This window comes from Homarus americanus, unplaced genomic scaffold, assembly GCF_018991925.1.
Source record: "Homarus americanus isolate GMGI-L3 unplaced genomic scaffold, GMGI_Hamer_2.0 scaffold30535, whole genome shotgun sequence".
NCBI classification, from domain to species: Eukaryota; Metazoa; Arthropoda; class Malacostraca; order Decapoda; family Nephropidae; genus Homarus; species Homarus americanus.
The window spans coordinates 8,062,711-8,085,978 of NW_024732440.1; the positions used below are offsets into that span (position 1 = coordinate 8,062,711).

General features: G+C 38.9%; 1 protein-coding gene across 2 annotated transcripts in view; it reads left to right on the forward strand.

Annotated features, from left to right (window-relative positions):
* The first annotated feature begins 2,004 nt into the window (after positions 1–2,004).
* Positions 2,005–23,268, forward strand: part of LOC121868797 (peroxisomal acyl-coenzyme A oxidase 1-like) — a 42,078-nt gene continuing 20,814 nt past the window's right edge. Inside the window, exons 1-5 of one of the 2 annotated variants that reach the window (XM_042369734.1) lie at positions 2,005–2,090; positions 2,951–3,083; positions 12,252–12,409; positions 15,916–16,039; positions 21,787–21,906. In XM_042369734.1, coding sequence (XP_042225668.1) covers positions 12,311–12,409; positions 15,916–16,039; positions 21,787–21,906 — 343 coding nt within the window. In that variant the 5' untranslated portion in view covers positions 2,005–2,090; positions 2,951–3,083; positions 12,252–12,310. The remainder of the gene's footprint in view (positions 2,091–2,950; positions 3,084–12,251; positions 12,410–15,915; positions 16,040–21,786; positions 21,907–23,268) is intronic. The other variant, XM_042369735.1, reaches the window with a different exon arrangement.

A 23,268-nucleotide genomic window follows, 5' to 3' on the forward strand; every position in this document is an offset into this window, starting at 1 on the left:
TCAAGAGCTATTTTGAACCCCAGTACTGTTTGTGATTCAACAGCTTGGCAGGGCTGCTGAGAGCTGGCACTGGACCAGTATCATCTCACTTGGACGGTCGTCTATTATGTGCAAGTTTTACCATCTTAACTAAATGATCAGGTTAGGTTAGATTAGGTTACGTTAAATCACATTAAACAGACGATCGTCCAAGTGGGATGTAATCATTGGACCTGGTGCAAGAGGCATGCTTGGGCCCCACTCCCTAACCTTATTCCCAGCCAAATTTTACTACAGTATAGTATATACTGTATATACATATATACATATCCATATATATACAGGTTGACAGCCCTTTATCCGAAATTCCGAAAACCGAAAAGCTCTGAAAACCGTTTTTTTTTTTGGAGCTTTTTTTATTTTTATTTTTTTTTTATTTATTTTTTTTTTATTAGCCACCCGGGCACATGTCACTGACCCACATCGGGGCCTGGGGGGTGAAAATTTAATAGTAATAATAATTATAATAATACAGGTAATAATAATAATGATAATACAGTAATAATAATAATTATTCATAGTAAATAAAATTTTTAATAAAAAATACACAAAAATAAAATAAGAATGATAACAATAATAATAATAATAATAATAATAGTAATAATAATAATACTGTAATAATGAAATAATAATAATAATAATAAAGAAATACAAGAATGAAAAAAAAGATCAAAAGTGAGAAACATGACCTAGACATATCAATTTTTATTATTATTATTATTATTATTATTATTATTATAATTATTATAATTATTATTATTATTATTATTATTATTATTATTATTATTATTATTATAATAATTATAATAATTATTATTATTATTATTATTATTATTATTATTATTATTATTATTATTATTATTATTATTATTATTATAGGCCCCAATGTGAGTCAGTGACCTGCTGTGCTCGAGTGGGCTGATCCCTGTAAAAAAAAAAAAAAAAAATATCTAACCATTCTGAAATCCGAAAAATTCCAAAAACCAAAATGCATCTGGTCCCAAGGATTTCGGATAAGGGATTGTCAACCTGTACACATATACATACATACATAGGTACATACACACACATACATGCATATACGTAGGTCAGATTCATGTGGGTAATTTCACTCTTCACCGCCATACAGGACAGAGGTTCGTACACAAAGAATGCATCATATTCATTGACACTATATATAGGTCAGATTCATGTGGGTAATGCCACTGTTCACTGCCATGCAGGACAGAGGTTCGTACACAAAGTATATATAGGTCAGTGGATCACATACATTGGAGTCATATTCTAAATGAAGACTAATCAGTGTGGGCTAGCAAATTTGGGATAAACAGCAAAAATGTCCTCAAGCACCCCTGATTCAATGTAGTAATTACATAGTTCAAGATACAATAAGCACAATCATTGACGTTGGGACTCGAATATACGTAATTTGACAAAATTTTGGTACGACTAAGGCGGTCGCATGTCCGGGTGGTCATAAGTTGAGTAGGTCGTTAGTCGGGGAGGAGCTATAAACAGTTATTAGTCATAAGAATGGGGTAACTGGGCAAAACACAGCAGCAGCAATGTTGACTCCTAGTGTTTTGATGGCAGGAGCTTCAGTTTGCCCCAGTCGTCGCTAGGTGGCAGCATCTACTGGGCCGGCGCATAATTCAAACCCTGAAGGACTGTAGTCGAGTTACGCGTTAACAGAAAGCTTTTTTGTGAATGTGGACTAAAGTCGATTTACGCGGTGAAGAACAAAAATAAAAAAAATATGAATAAAGTTCAGCCACGCGGTGAAAGGGTTAAGAGTCTAGTTGGCATTCTCTGATTCTTAGAATTCTGTAAAAAAGATTAATTTTTGTAAATTTATGCAATGTACAGTAACATCTTTTCAGGTACAGGAATTCTCAAATGCTGTAGTAGAAAAATAAAAATGGCTGAGACACGTAAACTGCAATGTGTTGAAGACTTGAAAAAGGAGAGAGCTAATTGCACCTTTAGCACTGAGGAACTTACAAATATTATAGATGACGGAAAAAAGAAAACTGGTCTGCGTCGAGAAATAGGTAAGTAGTACACTATAGTACTGTACCTGTATACTTTATTGTTGTTAACGCTCATAGGAGCGTTATTGGTTTGTTGCTGGAGAAATAAACCCTCAACGTTGACGCGTACCATATAATTCGGTCAAAACCTGTTAAAGAACATTTCTCATATAACAAATGCTGTTATCTCAGGACACATATTATGAAATACAATCAATATACAGTACATACCCTGTTAACATCTTAAATATAACTCGCATGTTATAACTATTGATACAGGAGACAATTGGTATAATATGATCAAATTGCAGTACACAAATATACTTATTAAAGTTATTTAGAGTTTCTTAGCAGATTCTAATACTTCACGATCACTCACGTTTTAGGGTCTAGTGGTCTGAACCAACGTGTTGTCTGTCCTGTAGAAATCAGTAGACTACCCTCGAGGGCAATCTCAGCCCGGAGGCGAGGGCCATATGTTTTCGTATTGAAACACCTCAGCAGATTGGTCAGCAAATTCATTGTCAACACTATATCTCTTATCTCATCCCCTCTCTCTCGCCTAGTTTATCTTATTATGGTTATCCCTCTCTTTCTCTCTCTTCTAGCTTATCTTACTGTGGCTGTAACAATTGTATTGCACAGTATTGTTTTCCTTTGTTCTTTCTCTGGTATGTTTTTGTAGAGGATGGTAGTCTTATGCAGTTCTCAAAAGTGACATTGAATAAATTGTATTCACCCTGTAAAAAGTGTGTGCTTTTGTCATTATTTTTACAAGTCAAGAAATATCTAGCTTTTATTATAGATTCCTTGTGCTGTACTGTATAATCTGCTTTTTAGCCAGGATGGCATTTACTTTTATAATTTTCAATATTTTTCAGAGAAAGTTTTTATCAGTGACCCAGAATTCTCAGACAAAGTTCCACAAGAATATCTGAGCCATGAAGATAATTACAACAATGAGCTACGCAAATCAGTCCACTTAATTAAGAAATCAGCCAAGTATGATAAAAGGTACTGTACAGTAATATTAAATGATAGTCATGATTTCATTATCAGCAGTGCATAGCCAGGTAACAGTCATTGTGCATAGTACTGTAGTTGGTATGAGGGACAAAATCCTGAGCAAATAATTACAAAACAAGGGATAACCTCTCTGATGAATTCAATTACATGTACAGTACTGTATCCCAGTTTGTCATCAAGCTGTGTGGGTTAGGATTCCATCAGCAGACGTATCTCAGGATCAGTCCCACATTTTTGCTATTTTTGCTTTTATTTTACAATATTCTTGTTTTCTCTTGGCTGTTATCATGAATCCAGAAGTCTTTCTTTACCTATTTCATCAGAGTTATGGTGCAAAAAAAAAAAGTTGTGTGTGCCCACTTTTGTGTATGTATGTATATATATATATATATATATATATATATATATATATATATATATATATATATATATATATATATATATATATATATATATATATATATATACTGTATATATATATATATATATATATATATATATATATATATATATATATATATATATATATATATATATATATATATATATATATATATATATATATATACATACATACATACATACAGTGACCCCTCGTTTAACGAACACCTCGGTTAACGTAATTTCGATTAACGAACTGCCTTCCATAAGGATCTTCAATTCGGTTGACGAAAAAAATTCGGTTAACGAAAAAAATTCGGTTAACGAAGTTCTTACGAACCAACCTCAACATGTTTTCGCTTGCACTAACCGGGCAACCAGCTTTAGTATCAGTCCGCCAATACATTAATCAGTTCTAGGGCGTTTCCACGTTAACACGGTGCCCTGCCAGAACCTAACGTGCTCACATTACGCTCTGCGTGAATCCCATTACGCGGAGTGTGTCCGGCGCGACGCTATTTTTAGATTCGCCCCACCCGCCTGCCTGCCTGCCTGTGCTCTCGCCTCGCCTCTCCCTCCTCCTCCCTCCCTCCTCCCTCCACCTGGGCAAGCCGCGCGGTAAGGTTGCGCAGTCTGTGTCTTTGTTGCGTTATCACTGACGTCATATGACGTATCGGACTGTGATTGGCCATGCATCCCTACCCCCCTCTGCTGCTAGCTGTAATTGGCTTGAAGTATTATGACGTGTCCACCCGGGGGAGGGAGGGAGGGAGGGAGGAAAGACGATGCGTGACCTAGCCGCGCCAGTTTCATCCCTCCACGCCAGACCGTGTAAACGTGTATCCATTGTTCTGTAAAATGGCTTCCGTCGGACCACCGCCCCCAGAGAGAAACCTTTCCTTACCTGGACCCAGCGGCACTAAGCCAAAGAAGACACGACGTTCCTTAAGCTACGAGGTGAAGTACAAGATCATCCAAGAGTTGGAGAAAGGAATAAGGCAGGTTGATTTGGCGCGCCAGCATGGTGTGAATGAATCTACGATTCGAACAATAAAGAAGGATGCAGCCAAGATAAAGGAGCACATGAAGATCACAAAGTCTACAGGTGCTTCTATGATCAAGTATTTTCACAACCAGGTGCTTCTCAAGACAGAAAAATTACTTGTGAGGTACGTGGTGCGTCAGGCGCGACGGAACATGGCGGTCGACACGCGCTCTGTTAAGGAGTACGCACATGAACTGTACATTGCAGTGGCACGAAAGATGGGAATTACAGAGCCCAAACCCTTTAATGCTTCCTCTGGGTGGTTACAGAGGTTTAAGATCCGGAACAAGATCACCAATATAAACATTGGTGGTGAAGAAGCGAGTGCTAACAGTGCTGTGGCTAGGGAATTTCCTCCGTTTTTACGTGAGATTATGGAGGAAGGACAGTACAGTGACGACCAGGTGTTTAACATGGACGAATCTGGTCTTTTCTGGAAAAAGCTACCTTCCAAGTCCTTCGTTGTAAAGAATGCCAGCAAGATTCGGGGCCAGAAGATGCAGAAGGAACGCATCACCATCCTGTTTACCACCAATGCCTCCGGTACCAGTAAGCTCAAGTTATCGGTGATCCACACAGCACGCAAGCCGCACACCTACAAAACCATGGACATGTCCAAGCTAAATGTCCACTGGCTGACCGCACGTAAGGCGTGGATGTTCTCTACACTGTCCCTCTCCTGGTTTGATGACTGTTTTGTTCCCGATGTAAAGAAATTCTGTGAGCGACAGAATGTGCCATTCAAGATTTTGTTGCTGCTGGACAACACACCAGGACACTCGCCCCTTCTGTTAGATCGTCACCCCAACGTAAAAGTGGTCTTCTTTCCTCCCAACACTACGTCTATATTACAGCCCATGGACCAAGAGTTAATCTGTAATGTAAAAGCTGCATTCTCTACGAAAAAATTCAAACTCCTGAACGACTACACCAACACCAGGGAAGAGTTGCGTAACCTGAGTGACACCACCACCGATAGCAAGAGCGAAGAAGATGAGGATCAACAGTTGGCACAGCAAAAAATACTGTTCAAACAATTCTGGAGAGTATTTAACATCAAGAAAGCTGTGGACTTCTTGGTGGAGTCATGGGATCAGCTGTCTATTGCTACAATTCGTCACGCATGGAGACATGTGTTGCATGGAATACCAGGTGAGAGGAGGAGTCAATCTGTGACTGGTGAGGTTCAGACTGTTGCAGTAGCAGTGGACCTTGCCAGAGAAGCTGCGCAGAGTGTTACAGTTCCAGGCTTCTCCGAGACCACCAACGACGACATCATGGAGGTGATAATGGAACCTGATGTGACTACCGAGGAGATAGTACATGATGATGACGACATCAGTGAAGAGGCAGGTTGTGCGTCATCCCAAGAAGAACAACACTTATCCCATAGTAATGTTAGGGGTGCCATCGAGTGTATCGAGAAAGCCAAGCTCCTCCTTTCCGACGACCCTGATGCAAACAGGTATGAAATCTTCACTACCCAGCTGTTGCAGACTATGGAGCCCTACATCAAGGTGTATCACGACAACATCAACACCAGCCGTCAGCAAAGCATAACAGATTTCTTCGCCCGCAACCCACCACAGCCAGCCCAAGCCAGTGATAGTGACAGTGAAGATGACTTTGAGGGATTTGTCAGGGAAGCCCTGACAACTGTAAGTGACAGTGATGCACCTAGTAATGGTGATTCACCTGAGGGCCAGTAGCCTGCCCTCTGCCTCGGAACCAGCCTCCATCCCCGTACGCCGACCCATCTCTTCTACTAACGTAAGTGTTCCACCTAACTTTTAGTTTTCCTAACCTAACCTTTATTTTTCCTATGTTAACCTTTATTTTTCCTAACCTAACCTCTTCTATATTACTTGTTTTTTCATACCATCATAAAGTTAAGATAAAATTTTTACTACAACATAGTTGTGTGTCGTCAAAAAGTGGAGTTTGGGGGTCGGCCCGGACTCTATTTCAATTAATCCCATATGTTATGTTATTCACTTTACGCGTTCCTCACTTTCCGCGGGACCCTGCGGGTTACATTAACCGCGTAAAGTGAGGGTTGACTGTATATATATATATATATATATATATATATATATATATATATATATACAGTGACCCCTCGTTTAACGAACACCTCGGTTAACGTAATTTCGATTAACGAACTGCCTTCCATAAGGATCTTCAATTCGGTTAACGAAAAAAATTTCGCTTAACGAACTTCTTACGAACCGACCTCAACATGTTTTCGCTTGCACTGACCGGGCAACCAGCTTTAGTATCAGTCCGCCAATACATTAATCGGTTCTAGGGCTTAAATTCCTTACTATTTTTGTAAATATCAAGAAGTTTATACTATTCAATTATTTTAAAAGTTTAATATTAACTTTTTTAGTCATTTTAACAATTATTGAACATAATTGAAGGTAAAGTGACTAGTTTAATGCGCGGCATCCAGCCTCTTAACACAGCAAACAGGCGTCAGTCTCTCTCTGTTTTCACTGGAGGTAACATCTTGCTTGAGACTCTCTTCAACTAAACGCTTTTTTTCTGTGTTTCCAAGCAAATTATTGGTCATTTTGAAAATTATTTTACATATTGACAATATATAGTGCAGTGCAGTGTTATTTTAAAGAAAATATTCTTTATTTACAGCTAGTTTAACTTTGAAAAATACGTGTTGCCATTGTTTGAATCCAGCATGGGGCCTAAGAGATCAAGAAAAGTGATTTCAATCCAAATGAAGCAGGAAATAATAAAAAAACACGAACAAGGTATTAAATCAAATGCGCTATGCAAAGAATATGGCATGTCGGCATCAACTGTGTCGACAATTCTTGCACAAAAAGACAAATTTAAGGAAGTGAACGTGAGAGACAAATCTACAAGAGTGTTTAAAAGTAGATCCCTAATCGTAGAAACTGAGAGGTTACTTATCATCTGGATTAGGGAAAAACAGATGAAAGGTGATTCAGTTTCTGGTGATTTCATTTGTGAAAGAGCCAGGGAGATTTATGAACATTTAAAGACAGATCAACCTAGTTCTTCAGGAACAGAATTTGAAGATTTTCGGGCTAGCAAAGGCTGGTTCGAAAAATTTAAGAAAAGAAGTGACATTTTAAGTGTTGTTAGGCATGGTGAAGCTGCTAGTGCTGATAAAGAAGGGGCAGCAAAGTTTTTAATTGAATTTAAAAAACTGATGGAAGAAGAAAATTATCTTCCACAGCAAGTTTTCAATGTTGACGAAACTGGGCTGTTCTGGAAAAAGATGCCCAAAAGAACATTCATCACCAAGGATGAAGCCTCTTTACCTGGGCATAAACCCATGAAAGACCGTCTCACTCTATTGCTTGGTGCCAATGCTTCAGGGGATTTCCGACTGAAGCCTATGCTTGTCTACCACTCTGAAAACCCCAGGGTGTTCAAGCAACAGAAAGTGGTAAGAACAATGCTTGGAGTTTATTGGAAGTCCAACCGTAAGGCATGGGTGACAAGACAGTTCTTTAATGAATGGGCTATTGATGTGTTTTGCCCCTCTGTCAAGAGCTACCTAACCACCAATAAACTTCCTTTAAAGGCTCTTCTCCTCATGGATAATGCTCCTGGTCATGACCCTGACCTTGCCAGAAATTTGGAGTATAAATTTGACTTTGTGAAAGTGTTGTTTTTGCCTCCAAACACTACATCACTCATACAGCCAATGGACCAGAATGTGATCAGCAACTTCAAGAAGTTGTACATGAAGAAAATGTTTAGGAGGTGTCATCAGGCAACTTCCATTGATCCTGAACTAACACTGAAACAGTTCTGGAAGACACAATTCAACGTCCTGGAGGCTGTAAAATTGATTGTGTCATCATGGCAAGAAGTCTCCAATAGAACCCTCAATTCTTCATGGAAAGCACTGTGGCCATCAGTAGTCCATGATTTTGAGGGATTTGAGGATGACACAGAGTTGGACCAGGAGATTGTGTCCATTGGTCAGTCATTGGGTCTTGAAGTGGAGGAGAAGGATGTGGAAGAGCTTGTGATGTCTCATGAGGAGGAACTTACTCCTAATGACTTGAAGGAACTGGATGAGATGTTACGGGTAGAGGCTGACAGTGGTGAGGAGGAAATTGAAAGTGATGACCATATGTCAGCTACACAGTTGAAAGATGTGATTTACCACTGGGAGAAGTTCAGGGAACTGGCTTCAAAGCACCCAGAAGTGGAAAAAACTGAACTAGCTTTGTGTCATGTTGAGGACTCAGTGGTCTCCTTCTTTAAACATAAGTTAATGGTGAGGAGGACAGATGCCCCACAGACCACAATTGACACTTTCTTCAGTAAAAGGCAGAGGGAACAAGATGCTAGCCCTCAGCCTTCCACTTCAAGAAGGAGAGAGGATGTTCATGGTGGAGAATCTGTCAGTCCAGAGGTTCCTGACATTTTCATGGAAGGTGACTCACCTTCCAAGAAGCAGTAAAATGCTTCTCCTCCACCTCCACTTCCTTCTCTTCTCCCTTCTCCTCCTGCACCTCCCACTTCAAATGCACATCATCACCATCATCCAGGAGCCTTCTACATACACACCTCAAAGTAAGTAAATTTTTCCGCCATTTTTGTTGAAGTTAGGAAATTTTCGGTGAGCTGGAACCAATTACCCAAAAACCCATTGAAACAATGGTTTCGGTTAACGAACGTTTCGGTTAACGAACGACCTTCTGGAACGGATTGAGTTCGTTAACCGAGGGGCCACTGTATATATATATATATATATATATATATATATATATATATATATATATATATATATATATATATATATATATATATATATATATATATATATATATATATATATATATATATATATATACACAATGTACCCCGCCTAACGCGGTTTCACTTAACGCGTTTTATCATATACGCGGTGCCTCGCCAGAGCTGAACTTTCACTTAACATGGATTTTTTCCACATATACGCGGTGAGTGTCCGGCTCGAGACGCTATTTTTATATTTGCCCCACCCGCCACCCTGCCTGACTGCCTGTTTTAGCTCATAAAATTCATACAAATTACCCGGCCAGAATATAATTTACATTGCTGGAATTCTTATAATTTGGTGATCATTTTGAATATAAACATCATATATTTTGCATTAAACATACAAATTTTAGATAAAAATTTTTCTCTAGGTAACTATGTTATCTTTTGTGCAAAATATATGACATTTATATTCAAAATATTCCTGGTCTTACAAGGAATCCAGCAATGTCAATTGTATTATCCTAACTTTAGTTTGAGGTATTATTTATTAAAATTTAGTGGTTTTCCCCCAAAAATTTCTCTGAGAGGGAAGAGCCGGCAGTGTAGTGTGAGAGGGAGTTGAGTCCATTATTTGAATGGACATTAACTTGGCGACTGTATTTCTCTATTTCTCTTAAGTATTAATTGTGTGCATGTACCATCATAAAATTAAGATGTTATTTTTACTACAACATAGGTATGTGCCTTCAAAAAGTGGAGTTTGGGGGTCGGGCCGGTTTCTATTGGAATTAATCCCATATGTTCTGTTGTTCACTTAACGCGGATTTCACTTAACGTGGGACCCTCTGGGTTCAATTGACCGCGTTAAGTGGGGTACAACTGTATATATATATATATATATATATATATATATATATATATATATATATATATATATATATATATATATATATATATATATATATATATATATATATATATATATATATATATATATATATATATATATATACACAGTCAACCCTCACTTTACGCGGTCCCACATTCCGCGTTTCCACGTTTACGCGGTGCCCTGCCAGAACCCAGGATGCTCACATTCCGCGGTGGGTGTACCCCTTTACACGGGTGAAGTATAATTTTTTTAATTTAGCTCATAAAATTCATACAAATTATCCGGCCAGAATATAATTTACATTGCTGGAATTCTTACAATTTGATGATCATTTTGAATATAAACATCATAGATTTTGCATTAGACATACAAATTTTAGATATAATGTTTACTCTTGAGTAAATATGTTATCTTTTGTGCAAAATATATGATATTTATATTCAAAATATTCCTAGTCTTACAAGGAATCCAGCAATGTTAATTATATTATCCTAACTTTAGTCTGATTTATTATTTATTACTAAAAAGGTAAACAGTCTGGTATTCCCACACATTTATCAAGTAGGGACGTTGGTGGGGGGTGGGGGGAGGGAGGGAGGGACCGGCGACCGACCATCTGTTACCATGTGAAGAATATTTTTTTTTTTTATTAACTGAAGATTTTTATTTTAGCTCATAAAATTCATACAAATTACCCGGCCAGAATATAATTTACATTGCTGGAATTCTTACAATTTGGTGATCATTTTGAATATAAACATTATATATTTTGCATTAGACATAAAATTTTTAGATAAAATGTTTAATCTGAGTAAGTATGTTATCTTTTGTGCAAAATATATGACGTTTATATTCAAAATATTCCTGGTCTTACAAGGAATCCAGCAATGTCAATTATATTATCCCAATTTTAATCTGAGGTATTATTTAATACAAAATGTTAAAATCTAAATTTTTCACCCAACATCTCTTGAAGGGAGGATTGGTGGGGGGTGGGGGGGAGGGTTGGGACTGACCGCGCGGTTGGAAGAGGGGGGAGGCAAGGTGGGGTACTTTGATTGACAGATAGTGTCGTGAAGAATATTTTTTATTTTTTTTATTAACTGAAGATATTTGTTTTAGCTCATAAAATTCATACAAATTACCCGGCCAGAATATAATATACATTGCTGGAATTCTTACAATTTGGTGATCATTTTGAATATAAACATCATATATTTTGCATTAGACATAAAATTTTTAGATAAAATGTTTAATCTGAGTAAGTATGTTATCTTTTGTGAAAAATATATGACATTTATATTCAAAATATTCCTGGTCTTACAAGGAATCCAGCAATGTCAATTATATTATCCTAACTTTAGTTTGAGGTATTATTTATTACTATACCTGGTTTTCCCCCCAAAATTTCTCAGAGAGGGAAGAGCCGGCAGTGTAGTGTGAGAGGGGGAGGGAGTCGTGTCCATTATTTGAATGGACATTAACTTGGCGACTGTATTTCTCTATTTCTCTTAAGTATTAATTGTGTGCATGTACCATCATAAAATTAAGATGTTATTTTTACTACAACATAGTTATGTGTCGTCAAAAAGTGGAGTTTGGGGATCGGCCTGGACTCCATTTCAATTAATCCCATATGTTATGTTATTCACTTTACGCGTTTCTCCCTTTCCGCAGTACCCTCCGGGATACATTAACCGCGTAAAGTGAGGGTTAACTGTATATATATATGTATATATATATATATATATATATATATATATATATATATATATATATATATATATATATATATATATATATATATATATATATATATATATATATATATATATATATATAATGTAGATCCTAATGGAAATGTGGATAAGATAAATGTTGATAAAATCACACAGGGAAAAGGGAAACAATGGAGAACCATTGCTCTTGTCCTTTCTTTGGTTATGAGTTGTCTTGGGTACGAGATGACCCTAACCGTATACTATAAAGTACTGTATTACGTTAGATTTGAGTACTGTATTTAAAATTTTAGATAATCATTAGTATATTTGTTTACCAGTTAAATATTTATTCTGGATATACCTCCAAGGTACATCCCTGCAAAAGGAATTTTAAAGGACGGTAACCCACTCCTATTACACGAGAGGCATGTTTATTCCTGCTATAGTTGGCCAGGGAACTTCTGAGCAACAAGACAAATGGCTGGGTCGAGCTGAAAGAGCTGAAATTGTTGGCACATATGCTCAGGTAATATTTCTTTTTCAGTTACTTAAAGCTGTACAGTACCGATTCAGGGTTTGATGTCTGGTTTAAGTAAAGCACTGTAAACAATCTCAAAGTTTAGCTCAACTACATTATAATTTGAGAATTTCATAATTTCTGAGAATTTTTGGCTCATGTATGTGAATACAGTATCCATGAAAAATATGATCTCTTTTGTGTAATTAGAAGCAATTTTACACTGGAATGAAAACCTGGATCATAGAGTGTATTAGGATCAAAATATTTTCTTTGCCATCAAAGTGGTGCCTTGGGTTTCATTAGCAAAGAGGGAAACAGAAGGAGATTACTGTAATTTGTGTGGTGAAGATCAGTTTTGAACAACAGTAAATAAGAAAATTTATTGTGTAACTTGTCAACACCCCAAGCCTGCTGTCATGATTCAACCCTAGGGAATCCTCCTCTCCATGAAAAATGGATTGATTTTTTAAGGTTTTTTGTCTGATATTTTTTAGAAGCAATATGTCCAAGTGAATTTAGTTCCAATAAATTTCACAATCATTTATTAATACTGGTTGTAGCAATGTAGGATCACTTGCCATAATACATGTTATACTCACTCACTATTATTGTACAAGTACTGGTACTGCATTGTACAGGCAGTCCGTGAAAAACCTTTTGCAAATCTATTTTTCATAAATTGGATCCCATTTTCTCATAAGACTCCAATTATAAAAGCTGAAAACTTCCTTGAAAAAACACTTCCCCTTAAACATCTTAAACTGCTACAAAACATGTTTCTAATGAAAAAATTTGGCATACACAATAATAAGCATAATAAATAAAATGCATGCAGTACAGTACTGTAATACAGTAGTTATATACTGTACTTTCAAGAAATTATAGTGATGTACCAACAGTAAGTTTACAGTACTGTTTATACATTTTGAGGTATTTTGTCTTCACTTGATTTTATTTTTGATGTGTTATCTGAAAAAGAAATGCTAAACTTGTACATTTAACATTTTATTCTCCACTGATAACATTTCAATCTCTGAAGTACTAAACACATCATTAAATATATTTTGAGTCTTTGCCTTGCCACTGCTTTACATAGCAGTCATTTGAGCCTTGATAAAAAAATGCTGTATTTCATTTTTAGGTTAATTAACCAATCTTAATGCAGTAAAGGACTGTGCAGTATGTTGGTTTTAGTTTAGCTTTTCTAGAAATTTACCAGGTCTGGTATAGGAAGCCCTGAGATGCCTGTGCCAGCACCTCAGCCTTTTTTAATTCTGCAAACAAAAATATAAACAGTATATATACAGTGGTCCCTCAGCTACCAAACAATTTCGTTAACCGAATCTATCATTTCAATGGGATATTGGGTAATTGATTCCAACCAGTGGCGGACTGGGTAAAAAAATTTCTACCGGGAAAACTTGTAAAAGGGCCCACTCAAAAGGGTCCAAAGCGTAGTCAAAGGAATCAAATAAAAGTAAAGGCTTTAAGCATTCGGTCGCATTAGGGCGGATTGAGTTAACATCTCATAAACCTCATATCTCTTTTTTCTTTTTTCCATTATTTCCAAAGTGATGGACCATCACTTTGGGGCCCACCGGGAAATTTCCCGGTATCCCGGTGGGCCAGTCCGCCACTGGTTCCAACTCACAGAAAAAGTATACATATAAAGTACTGTATACTGGTAATAGAATTAACAAAACATTAAATATAAACTAAATACAGTACTGTACTGTACAGTATACTGTACAATAATAAATAAAAAACAATAGAATACTGTACTTTATTTTAACTTACTTTGAGGTGCGTATTTCGTATTCTTGGCAGCTTTGTTTACATATCAAACAGCTAATTGTAGAGGCAGTCGATGATGACATGCCATATTCTTTACAGAGTGCATTGGTTCTAATGCCTTCTTCATGTTTCATAATAATTTCTGTACTGTATATTATCAATATGTTAACTAAATTTCAGAATGACCAATAATTTTAATGTAAAAATGCAAAAATATTCAAGAGACCAACAAACTGGATGTTCACTCCACTGTAAACAAAGTTAAACTGAGAAGCATCGGTGGGCAGGGCTGTCGGAATTTCCGAATCTTGTTTACCGAACGCGCTGATTGGTTCAAATGCTCACGTTGTGATTGGTTGCGAGTCCATGACGTAATATTACTATTTTCTATAATATAATGTCTGGTGAGGGGTAACGAAGATCCCAGATACAGTAATTATATTAGAGTAGTCCTCATACTCAGTGAATTTCATTGTTCCTCTCATTAGTTTTAGAAATTTCTGATTAATAAACACTGCATTATACACCATTCAGAGTGTTATATGAGATCACATTGGAACAGACCGTTGGCTTCCTTGTATCGACTCTCGATATCGCTTCGTGTGTGACTCAGCAGAATATAATTCTGCTAAAATATCGCTAGTAAAATGTAGGTAAGGTAATTAAATACATCTAAAATTTATTTATATGTATTCTATATGGTATTTTAGCCATGAAAAAGCATATTTCCTAAAGTCGGTAATTTACCGACTGCCGGAGCTGTGACGTCACGGCTTACCGACTACGTCATCAATTTACCGATTATCAGACGAAGTACAGGATTTGAACCAATCAGCGTGTTCGATAAACAAGAGTCGGAAATTCCGACACCCCTGTTGGTGGGTGATTCAATCAGCTGATGGGCGCACAAAAACTGTTCCCTGTACTGACTATATTATCAATATGTTAACTAAATTTCAGAATGACTAATAATTTTAATATAAAAAATGCAAAAATATTTACAACACTGGAAACGAATGTAAACGTAGAACCGATTACTGTATTGGCGGACTAGCCGATCAGCTGATGCGCACAACAAAACATGTTTCTCGTAAGGCTTTCGTTAATCAAAGTTTTGTTAGTTAATCGAATTGAAAATCCTTATGGGAGCTAATTCATTAACCAAAATTTCGTTAATCGAACCATTTGTTAACCGAGGGACCACTGTACTGTAAATTATTTATTTTTCGTAACTGGATTTTTCTTACATAAATTGGAACCTAAGAAAATTTTTAATTTTTTTTAACTTGAGATTTTCATCAACTGGATTTCAAAAGCTGAGGATTGCCAGTAGCCATATGTACAATACTAGATGTAGCAGTGTAGGTTTACTTGCCATAATATGTGTCTTTCTCATTTAGTAATACTACACAGGTACTGTACTGCAGTAGGTATAGTGGTGTAGGATCATAAATATCACTCATTATAGGTAGGTGTGATTTCAGTACAGTACTTCATGTCACTGATTATGATATACTGTACAGTACATTTTGTGGTTTTATTTTTCAGTACTGTATCTTCTTTTAGTCTGAATATTGTCATTTCATAGTAAGTTAGTTAAATTATTCTTGCACCAGAGGTGAAAACTTTCACAATGTGTAGACAGTTGTTTGTATGCCATGACATTAATGGATTAAAGTGAGACTCAAAACTGAATAAAATTGGTACTCTTATTTCAGACAGAAATGGGCCATGGAACATTTCTGAGAGGTTTGGAGACAACAGCTACATATGACCCAGCAAGTCAGGAGTTTGTGCTACACTCACCCACCATAACAGCAACTAAATGGTGGCCAGGAGGATGTAAGTGACTTCAGTTCAATTTACTAGTGCAAAGCAGGGCAAAATACATTTTGAAGCAATTAGGTGAATTTTTTATCTCCAATGTTGTAAAAGTGTAAAGAATTTTCAAGAGGAACCATGCTGTCACCACTGTACTCCAGTATAATTATTTTATAAATTTTGAAAATTTGATAGATCAGTAAATGTTCAAAATAAAGTTGTACCGGTATTTATAACTGTAAATCAAGGGCTAGATAGTTACTTTACTTTATTCTCTTTGCCACTGATCAACCTGTTAACTGCTGGGGAAGATGGTCATGTCTCTGTTATGCACTGGTGGCAGGGACTGTACTGGCTCTAGAATGTCTCTGAACCTACAGGGTATGCCAGTGTTGTTCCAAAAGTTAAAAAAAAAAATTTGGCCTGACAATTTTCTTATCCTATGCTTCTTTAATCTGAGGCTCTGACTACTAGTGAGATGACCACCCAATAGTTTCAGATACCTGTACAAACACTGGGGAGGCACTCTCTGATTTGGGGAATATGGTTTGGTGATCATCATTCTGTATGGTTCCCACATTACTGTCTATTCAGTTTCTTGTAAATAGAAGTGCAGACTTCCCTGTTTGAGTATTCTTTATTAACCCTTAAGCCCTGGTTAGGGTGCTGCTGGTAGTACTCCCCCCTGCGAGGATAAATCGAGAAAATATATACTTTTCCAAAAATAATAATAAAAAACAAATTTGGCGGGAAAATAGGCGGTCGTTCAGGAACGTCACCCTGGGCACGCTGGTTGGACGTTCTGGAACGTCACCCGGGGCCGAAGGGTTAACCAAGACCTATGTGACCTGGTCTAGTTCGTGATTAATAGTGGTCCACAGCGAGCAGTGGGATAGGACCCTCCTCTCATAGGTATTCATGGTGATCCCTATACCGCTGGGGGCACTCAATATTACTGTTTAGTTAATGACCAGAATTGATGGCTTTCATGAAGACGGTGGTTTCGAAGTTATAGCCAGACTGTTTTAATTGAAAATTTAGAAAAATAAAAGATGCAGATGTGAAAATTTTGCAGATGCTCTGCAGATACAGATGTGACATCCATTTTTGCTGTATACTGTACAGTAAACCCTTGCCATTTGTGGGGATTAGGTTCCTAGGAATGGCGCAAATTGGCAAAACCGCGAATAGCAACTTTTCCTACCTTAGTGCACTACTGTACAGTATACCTATACTGTACAGTGTATGAGAAACTTAAGTCACCAATATTACTCTCCTTCATATGTGGTGGTTTGGAGCTTGATGAAGTGTACTGTACAGTAGGATGAAATCTAGTTACTGAAGCATAAGGAGATCATCAGGATCAGTGGTGGTTGGTGGAGAGGCGGGTGGTGGAGCTGCGGTAGCAGCTGACCGAGTAAGTGAGGGAGACGAATCAGCTGGTAGTTGTTTCCTCTTGACTTTGAGGTCTCTAATCATTTCACTCCACTAGCATCACTAGCACTGACACTAGACAGTCTTTTAGGGCCATTTCACATAGAAACACTAAAGTTTTCAATACAACACAAAAGATGCTGCTTCGTAGGCAATGTTTGAGTGCAAACAAAGGGAGAGAAGTGAGAAGAGACGCTGCGGGCTTATGGGGGTGACTTGTTGCGCTGCAGGCAGGCTCATAAGCTAGCCACCATCTGCTTACCGCGAATAGTTTAAATCGCGAATCACAAACCTGCGAATAGCAAGGGTTTACTGTACTGTAGTTATTACACGGTGTGTTCCTCCTCCTAGGTGGGAGACTGTGGGGCTAGGGGTTGACTTGCTGTTCCTCCGTGTTCATTCCTCTGGTTCTACATTTTTTAATTTACCTCCAATACTTACCCTTTGTATACAACCCACTAGAGTCTGTCCCCATTTTTCATCATATCTTTTCTGCTCCAATATCATCAGAAGTTCTTCATACTGTTCTGTCTGCATTCCTGTGCAATTTGGGTTTATGAAAATGTTCAAAAAAGCTGAATTCAAATTTGTTGCAAATATTTTGACTTGTCAGATACCTTTTTTTTTCACTTGCTAGTGTGATCCTGTAGGGGTGTGGCTTATATTGGTGCTTTTTACTGAGCTTAACTATTTTTTTTTTTCTCGGTATAGCCCACCCGGGCACAGGTCATCATCGACTCACAACGGGGCCTAGGGGAAAATAAGAGTAAAAAGAAATTAAAAATAGAAAAGAAAAAGATTATACAGTATTACGCCGCTTTATGCGGTTTCACTTTCCGCGATTTCTCATTTACTCGGTGCCTCGCCAGAACCGAACTTTCACTTTCCGCGGTTCATCTACCCATATACGCGCAGAGTGTCTGGCTCGACGCTATATTTAGATTCGCCCCTCCCGCCTGCTCCCGCCTCCACCTGGGCAAGCCGCGCGGTAAGGTTGCGCAGTGCATGTCTCTGTTGCGTTATCAGTGACGTCATATGACATATCGGACTGTGATTGGCCATGCATCCCTACCTCCCTCCACTGCTAGCTGTAATTAGTTTAAAGTAATATGACGTGTCCACCCGCGGGAGGGAGGGAGGAAAGACGACGCTTGACCTAACCGCGGCAGTTTCATCCCTCCAGGCCACACCGTGTATACGTGCATCCATTGTTCTGTGAAATGGCTTCCGCCTGACCACCGCCACCAGAGAGAAACCTTTCCTTACCTGGACCCAGCCGCCCTAAGCCAAAGAAGATACGCCGTTCCTTAATCTACGAAGTGAAATACCAGATAATTCAAGATTTGGAGAAAGGAACACGTCAAGCTGATCTCGCGCGCCAGCATGGAGTGAACGAATCTACGATTCGTACTATTAAGAAGGATGCAGCCAAGATCAAAGAGCACATGAGAATCACAAAGTCTGCAGGTGCCTCAATGATCAAGTATTGCCAGAGCAAGGTGCTGCTAAAGGTGGAAAATTTGCTGGTGAGTTAATTGATTCGTCAGGCGCGACGCAACATGGCGGTGGACACGCGATCTGTTCAAGAGTACGCACGTGAACTGTACGCAGCAGTGTCATGTAAGATGGGAATTGCTGAGCCCAAACCCTTCAATGCTTCCTCTGGTTGGCTGCATAGGTTTAAGAGGAGGAACAATATCACCAACATCAACATTGGTGGTGAAGAAGCGAGTGCTGACCATGTGGCGGCTAGAGATTTTCCTCCGTTCTTACGTGAGGTTATGGAGGAAATGCAGTTCACTGACGACCAGGAGTTCAACATGGACGAATCCGGCCTTTTTTGGAAAAAGCTGCCTACCAAGACCTTTGTTGTCCAGTCTGCCAGCAAGGCTCGGGGTCGGAAGTTGCAGAAGGAGCGCATCACCGTCCTCTTTACCACCAATGCCTCCGGTACCTGTAAACCAAAGTTATCGGTGATTCACACAGCCCGCAAGCCGCACGCCTACAAGAACGTAGACATGAGGAAGATTAATGTCCACTGGCTGACCGCACGCAAGGCGTGGATGTTCTCTGCTCTGTCACTCTCCTGGTTTGATGACTGTTTCATTCCCGACGTGAAGAAATTCTGCGAGCAAAAAAATGTTCCATTCAAGATTTTGTTGCTCCTTGACAACGCACCAGGACACTCGCCCCTACTTATGGATCGTCACCCCAACGTAAAAGTGGTCTTCCTTCCTCCCAACACTACGTCATTAATCCAGCCCATGGACCAGGAGTTGATCTGCAATGTTAAAGCTGCATACTCGGCAAAGAAATTCAAGCTCCTGAACGACTGTACCAACACCAAGGATGAGTTGCGTAAGCTGGGTGACACCGACAGCGAGAGTAAAAGCGACGAGGACAAGGAACAAGAGGTGGTGACTCAAGAAGTTCTCGTCAAACAGTTTTGGAAGAAATTTAACGTCAAACAAGCTGTAGACTTCTTGGTGGAGGCATGGGATCAGCTGTCTATAGCTACGATTCGTCACGCATGGAGGCATGTGTTGCATGGCATACCAGGTGAGAGGCGGAGTCAACCTGTGACTGGTGAGGTTCAGTCTGTGACAGTGGCATTGGACCTTGCACGAGAAGCTGCGCACAGCATTACAGCTGAAGGCTTCTCCGAGACCACCAACGAAGACATCCTGGAGGTGATCAGAGATCCTGAAATGACTGCCGACGAGATGTTGGAAGATGATCACGTCAGTGAAGAGGAAGATGGTGCGTCAATCTCAGAAGAAAACAAGTTAACGCATAGTAATATTAAGGGTGCCATCGAGTGTGCAGAGAAATTGAAGCTCTTCCTTTCCAACGACCATGACGATGACCGCTATGAAGTCTTCCATACCCGGCTGGTGCAGGCTATGGAGCCGTACATCAAGGTGTATCAAGACAACATCAACACTAGCCGTCAAAAAAGCATTACCGAGTTCTTCGCCCGCAACCCATCACAGCCAGCCAGAGCCAGTGATAGTGACAGTGAAAGTGACTTTGAGGGATTTGTCAGGGAAGCCCTGACAACTATAACTGATAGTGATGGTGATGCACCTAGTAATGGTGATTCACCTGAGGGCCAGTAATCTGCCCTCTGCCTCGGAACCAGCCTCCATCCCCGTATGCCGACTCATCTCTTCTACTAACGTAAGTGTTACGCCCAACCTTTAGTTTTCCTAACCTAACCTTTATTTTTCCTAACTTAACCTTTATTTTTCCTAACTTAACATTTATTTTTCCTAACCTAACCTCTTCTATATTAATTGTGTGTGCATACCATCATAAAGTTAAGATAATATTTTTACTACAACATAGTTGTGTGTCGTCAAAAAGTGGAGTTTGGGGGTCGGGCCAGTCTCTATTGGAATTAATCCCATATGTTCTGTTGTTCACTTTACGCGGATTTCACTTTACGCGGTACCCTGTGGGTTCAATTGACCACGTAAATCGGGGTACTACTGTATTAATCTACACCACGAAGATGCCGGAAAACCAGCTTTTTGAAGTGAGACAGATTGTATGAGTATGGAAACACAGAAGAAGGCAGAGAATTCCAGAGTTTGGCTGTGCAAGGAAAGAAGGATGTACTATAATGGGTTATTCTAGTGTGGCTGACATCCAAAGAGAAACAGTGGGCACCGCGTGAAAGACGAGTGTTACTAGCCCACGGCCTTGCCAGCGGTACACAGGATGCCAAATTCTCCGAACATTGCCCGTTAAAGTACCTGTAAAAGAGAAAGAGTGAAGCAAGGGAAGAAAGATTATCAGCTAAAGGAGGAGAGCTAATATGACGAAATGCCTTTGATTCCACCCTATCTAACAGTTGGACAGAAGTAGAGCCACCCCAGATATGAGAGCAGTACCAGGTACTCCAAGTTAGGACGATTGAAACAAGTGCTCAGGAGTGAAGTAGCTACGGCGTCTGTACAGAATTCCCAGCCTTCGGGAGACAGCTTTAGCAATGGTGAGGATGTGTGGCTTCCATGACATATTAGAGGAAATGGTGAGGCCTAGCATATCTATTTTAGAATTTGGCAGAATGATTGCATCCTGAAATGTGATTGGTGGGAGATCGTCTAATTTGGAAAGTGTAATTGGTAAATACTGAGTTTTATTACTATTGAATTTCACCAAGTTTCTACCACCCCATTCGGAGATGCTGCAATGATGAATGACTTGCAGACACAGCTATTAGTGTCTTGTATGAAATTTTACATTCTTTCACACTAGGGGAATCCGTTATTGCAAAATGCAATGCAAAGTCAGTCATATCACCCCTCATAACTTGTTATTCTTTACAGTGGGCAAAACATGCAACTATGCAGTAGTAATGGCTCAGCTGTACACCCAGGGTCAAAACTATGGCCCTCATCCATTCGTGGTTCAACTGAGGGACGAATACACCCACCGCAGCCTACTTGGTCAGTCTGATCCTTGTGTAATTTATCTTGGAATTTTATATGTATTTTAATTTGAGTCTTTTGTAATGTCAGTCTGAACCCTGTTTAATGTATCCATTTGAACCTTGCGTGTAATGTATGTCTAAATCTTGTTCTATGTACCGTATATATAATCCTAAACTTTGTTTATAATGTAAGTCAGAACCTTGTATAATGTGTTGTCTGAACCTCTTTTAATATAACTTGTTTTTAATGAGCCTGGTGTAAGGTTTTACTCATATACAGTAGAATGTGTTAGTTAAAACTCTGTAAAAAAAATTAAGTCTGAACTTTGTCTAGATTTTATTGTCAACCAGAATATTGTTCAATGAGTCAATCTGAGCTATGTTTATTTTGTCAGTCTGAGCCATGATTAATGTGTCATAAATAGTGTATCAGTCTGAGCTATAAGTAGTGTGTCAGTCTGAGCCATAAATAGTGTGTTATTCTGATCCATGATTAGTGTGTCAGTCTGGGTCATGATTAGTGTGTTAGTGTGAGCCATAAGTAGTGTGTCAGTCTGAGCCATAAGTAGTGTGTCAGTCTGAGCCATAAGTAGTGTGTCAGTCTGAGCCATAAGTAGTGTCAGTCTGAGCCATAAGTAGTGTGTCAGTCTGAGTCATGATTAGTATGTCAGTCTGAGCCATAAGTAGTGTGTTATTCTGATCCATGATTAGTGTGTCAGTCTGGGTCATGATTAGTGTGTTAGTGTGAGCCATAAGTAGTGTGTCAGTCTGAGCCATAAGTAGTGTGTCAGTCTGAGCCATGTAGTGTCAAAAGTGGTGTGTCAGTCTGAGTCATGATTAGTATGTCAGTAGTAGTGTGTCAGTCTGAGCCATGATTAGTGTGTCAGTCTGATCCATAAGTAGTGTGTCAGTCTGAGCCATGATTAGTGTGTCAGTCTGGGTCATGATTAGTGTGTTAGTGTGAGCCATAAGTAGTGTGTCAGTCTCATGTAGCCATAAGTAGTCAGTCTGAGCCATGAGTCTGAGCCCAGTCTAAGTAGTGTCAGTCTGAGCCATAAGTAGTGTGTCAGTCTGAGCCATGATTAGTGTGTCAGTCTGAGCCATGATTAGTGTGTCAGTCTGAGCCATAAGTAGTGTCAGTCTGAGCCATAAGTAGTGTGTCAGTCTGAGCCATGATTAGTGTGTCAGTCTGAGCCATAAGTAGTGTGTAAGTCTGAGCCATAAGTAGTGTCAGTCTGAGCCATAAGTAGTGTGTGTATCTGAGCCATGATTAGTGTATTAGTCTGACCATAAATAGTGTGTCAGTCTGAGCCATGATTAGTGTGTCAGTCTGAGCCATAGGTAGAGTGTAAGTCTGAGCCATAACTAGTGTATCAGT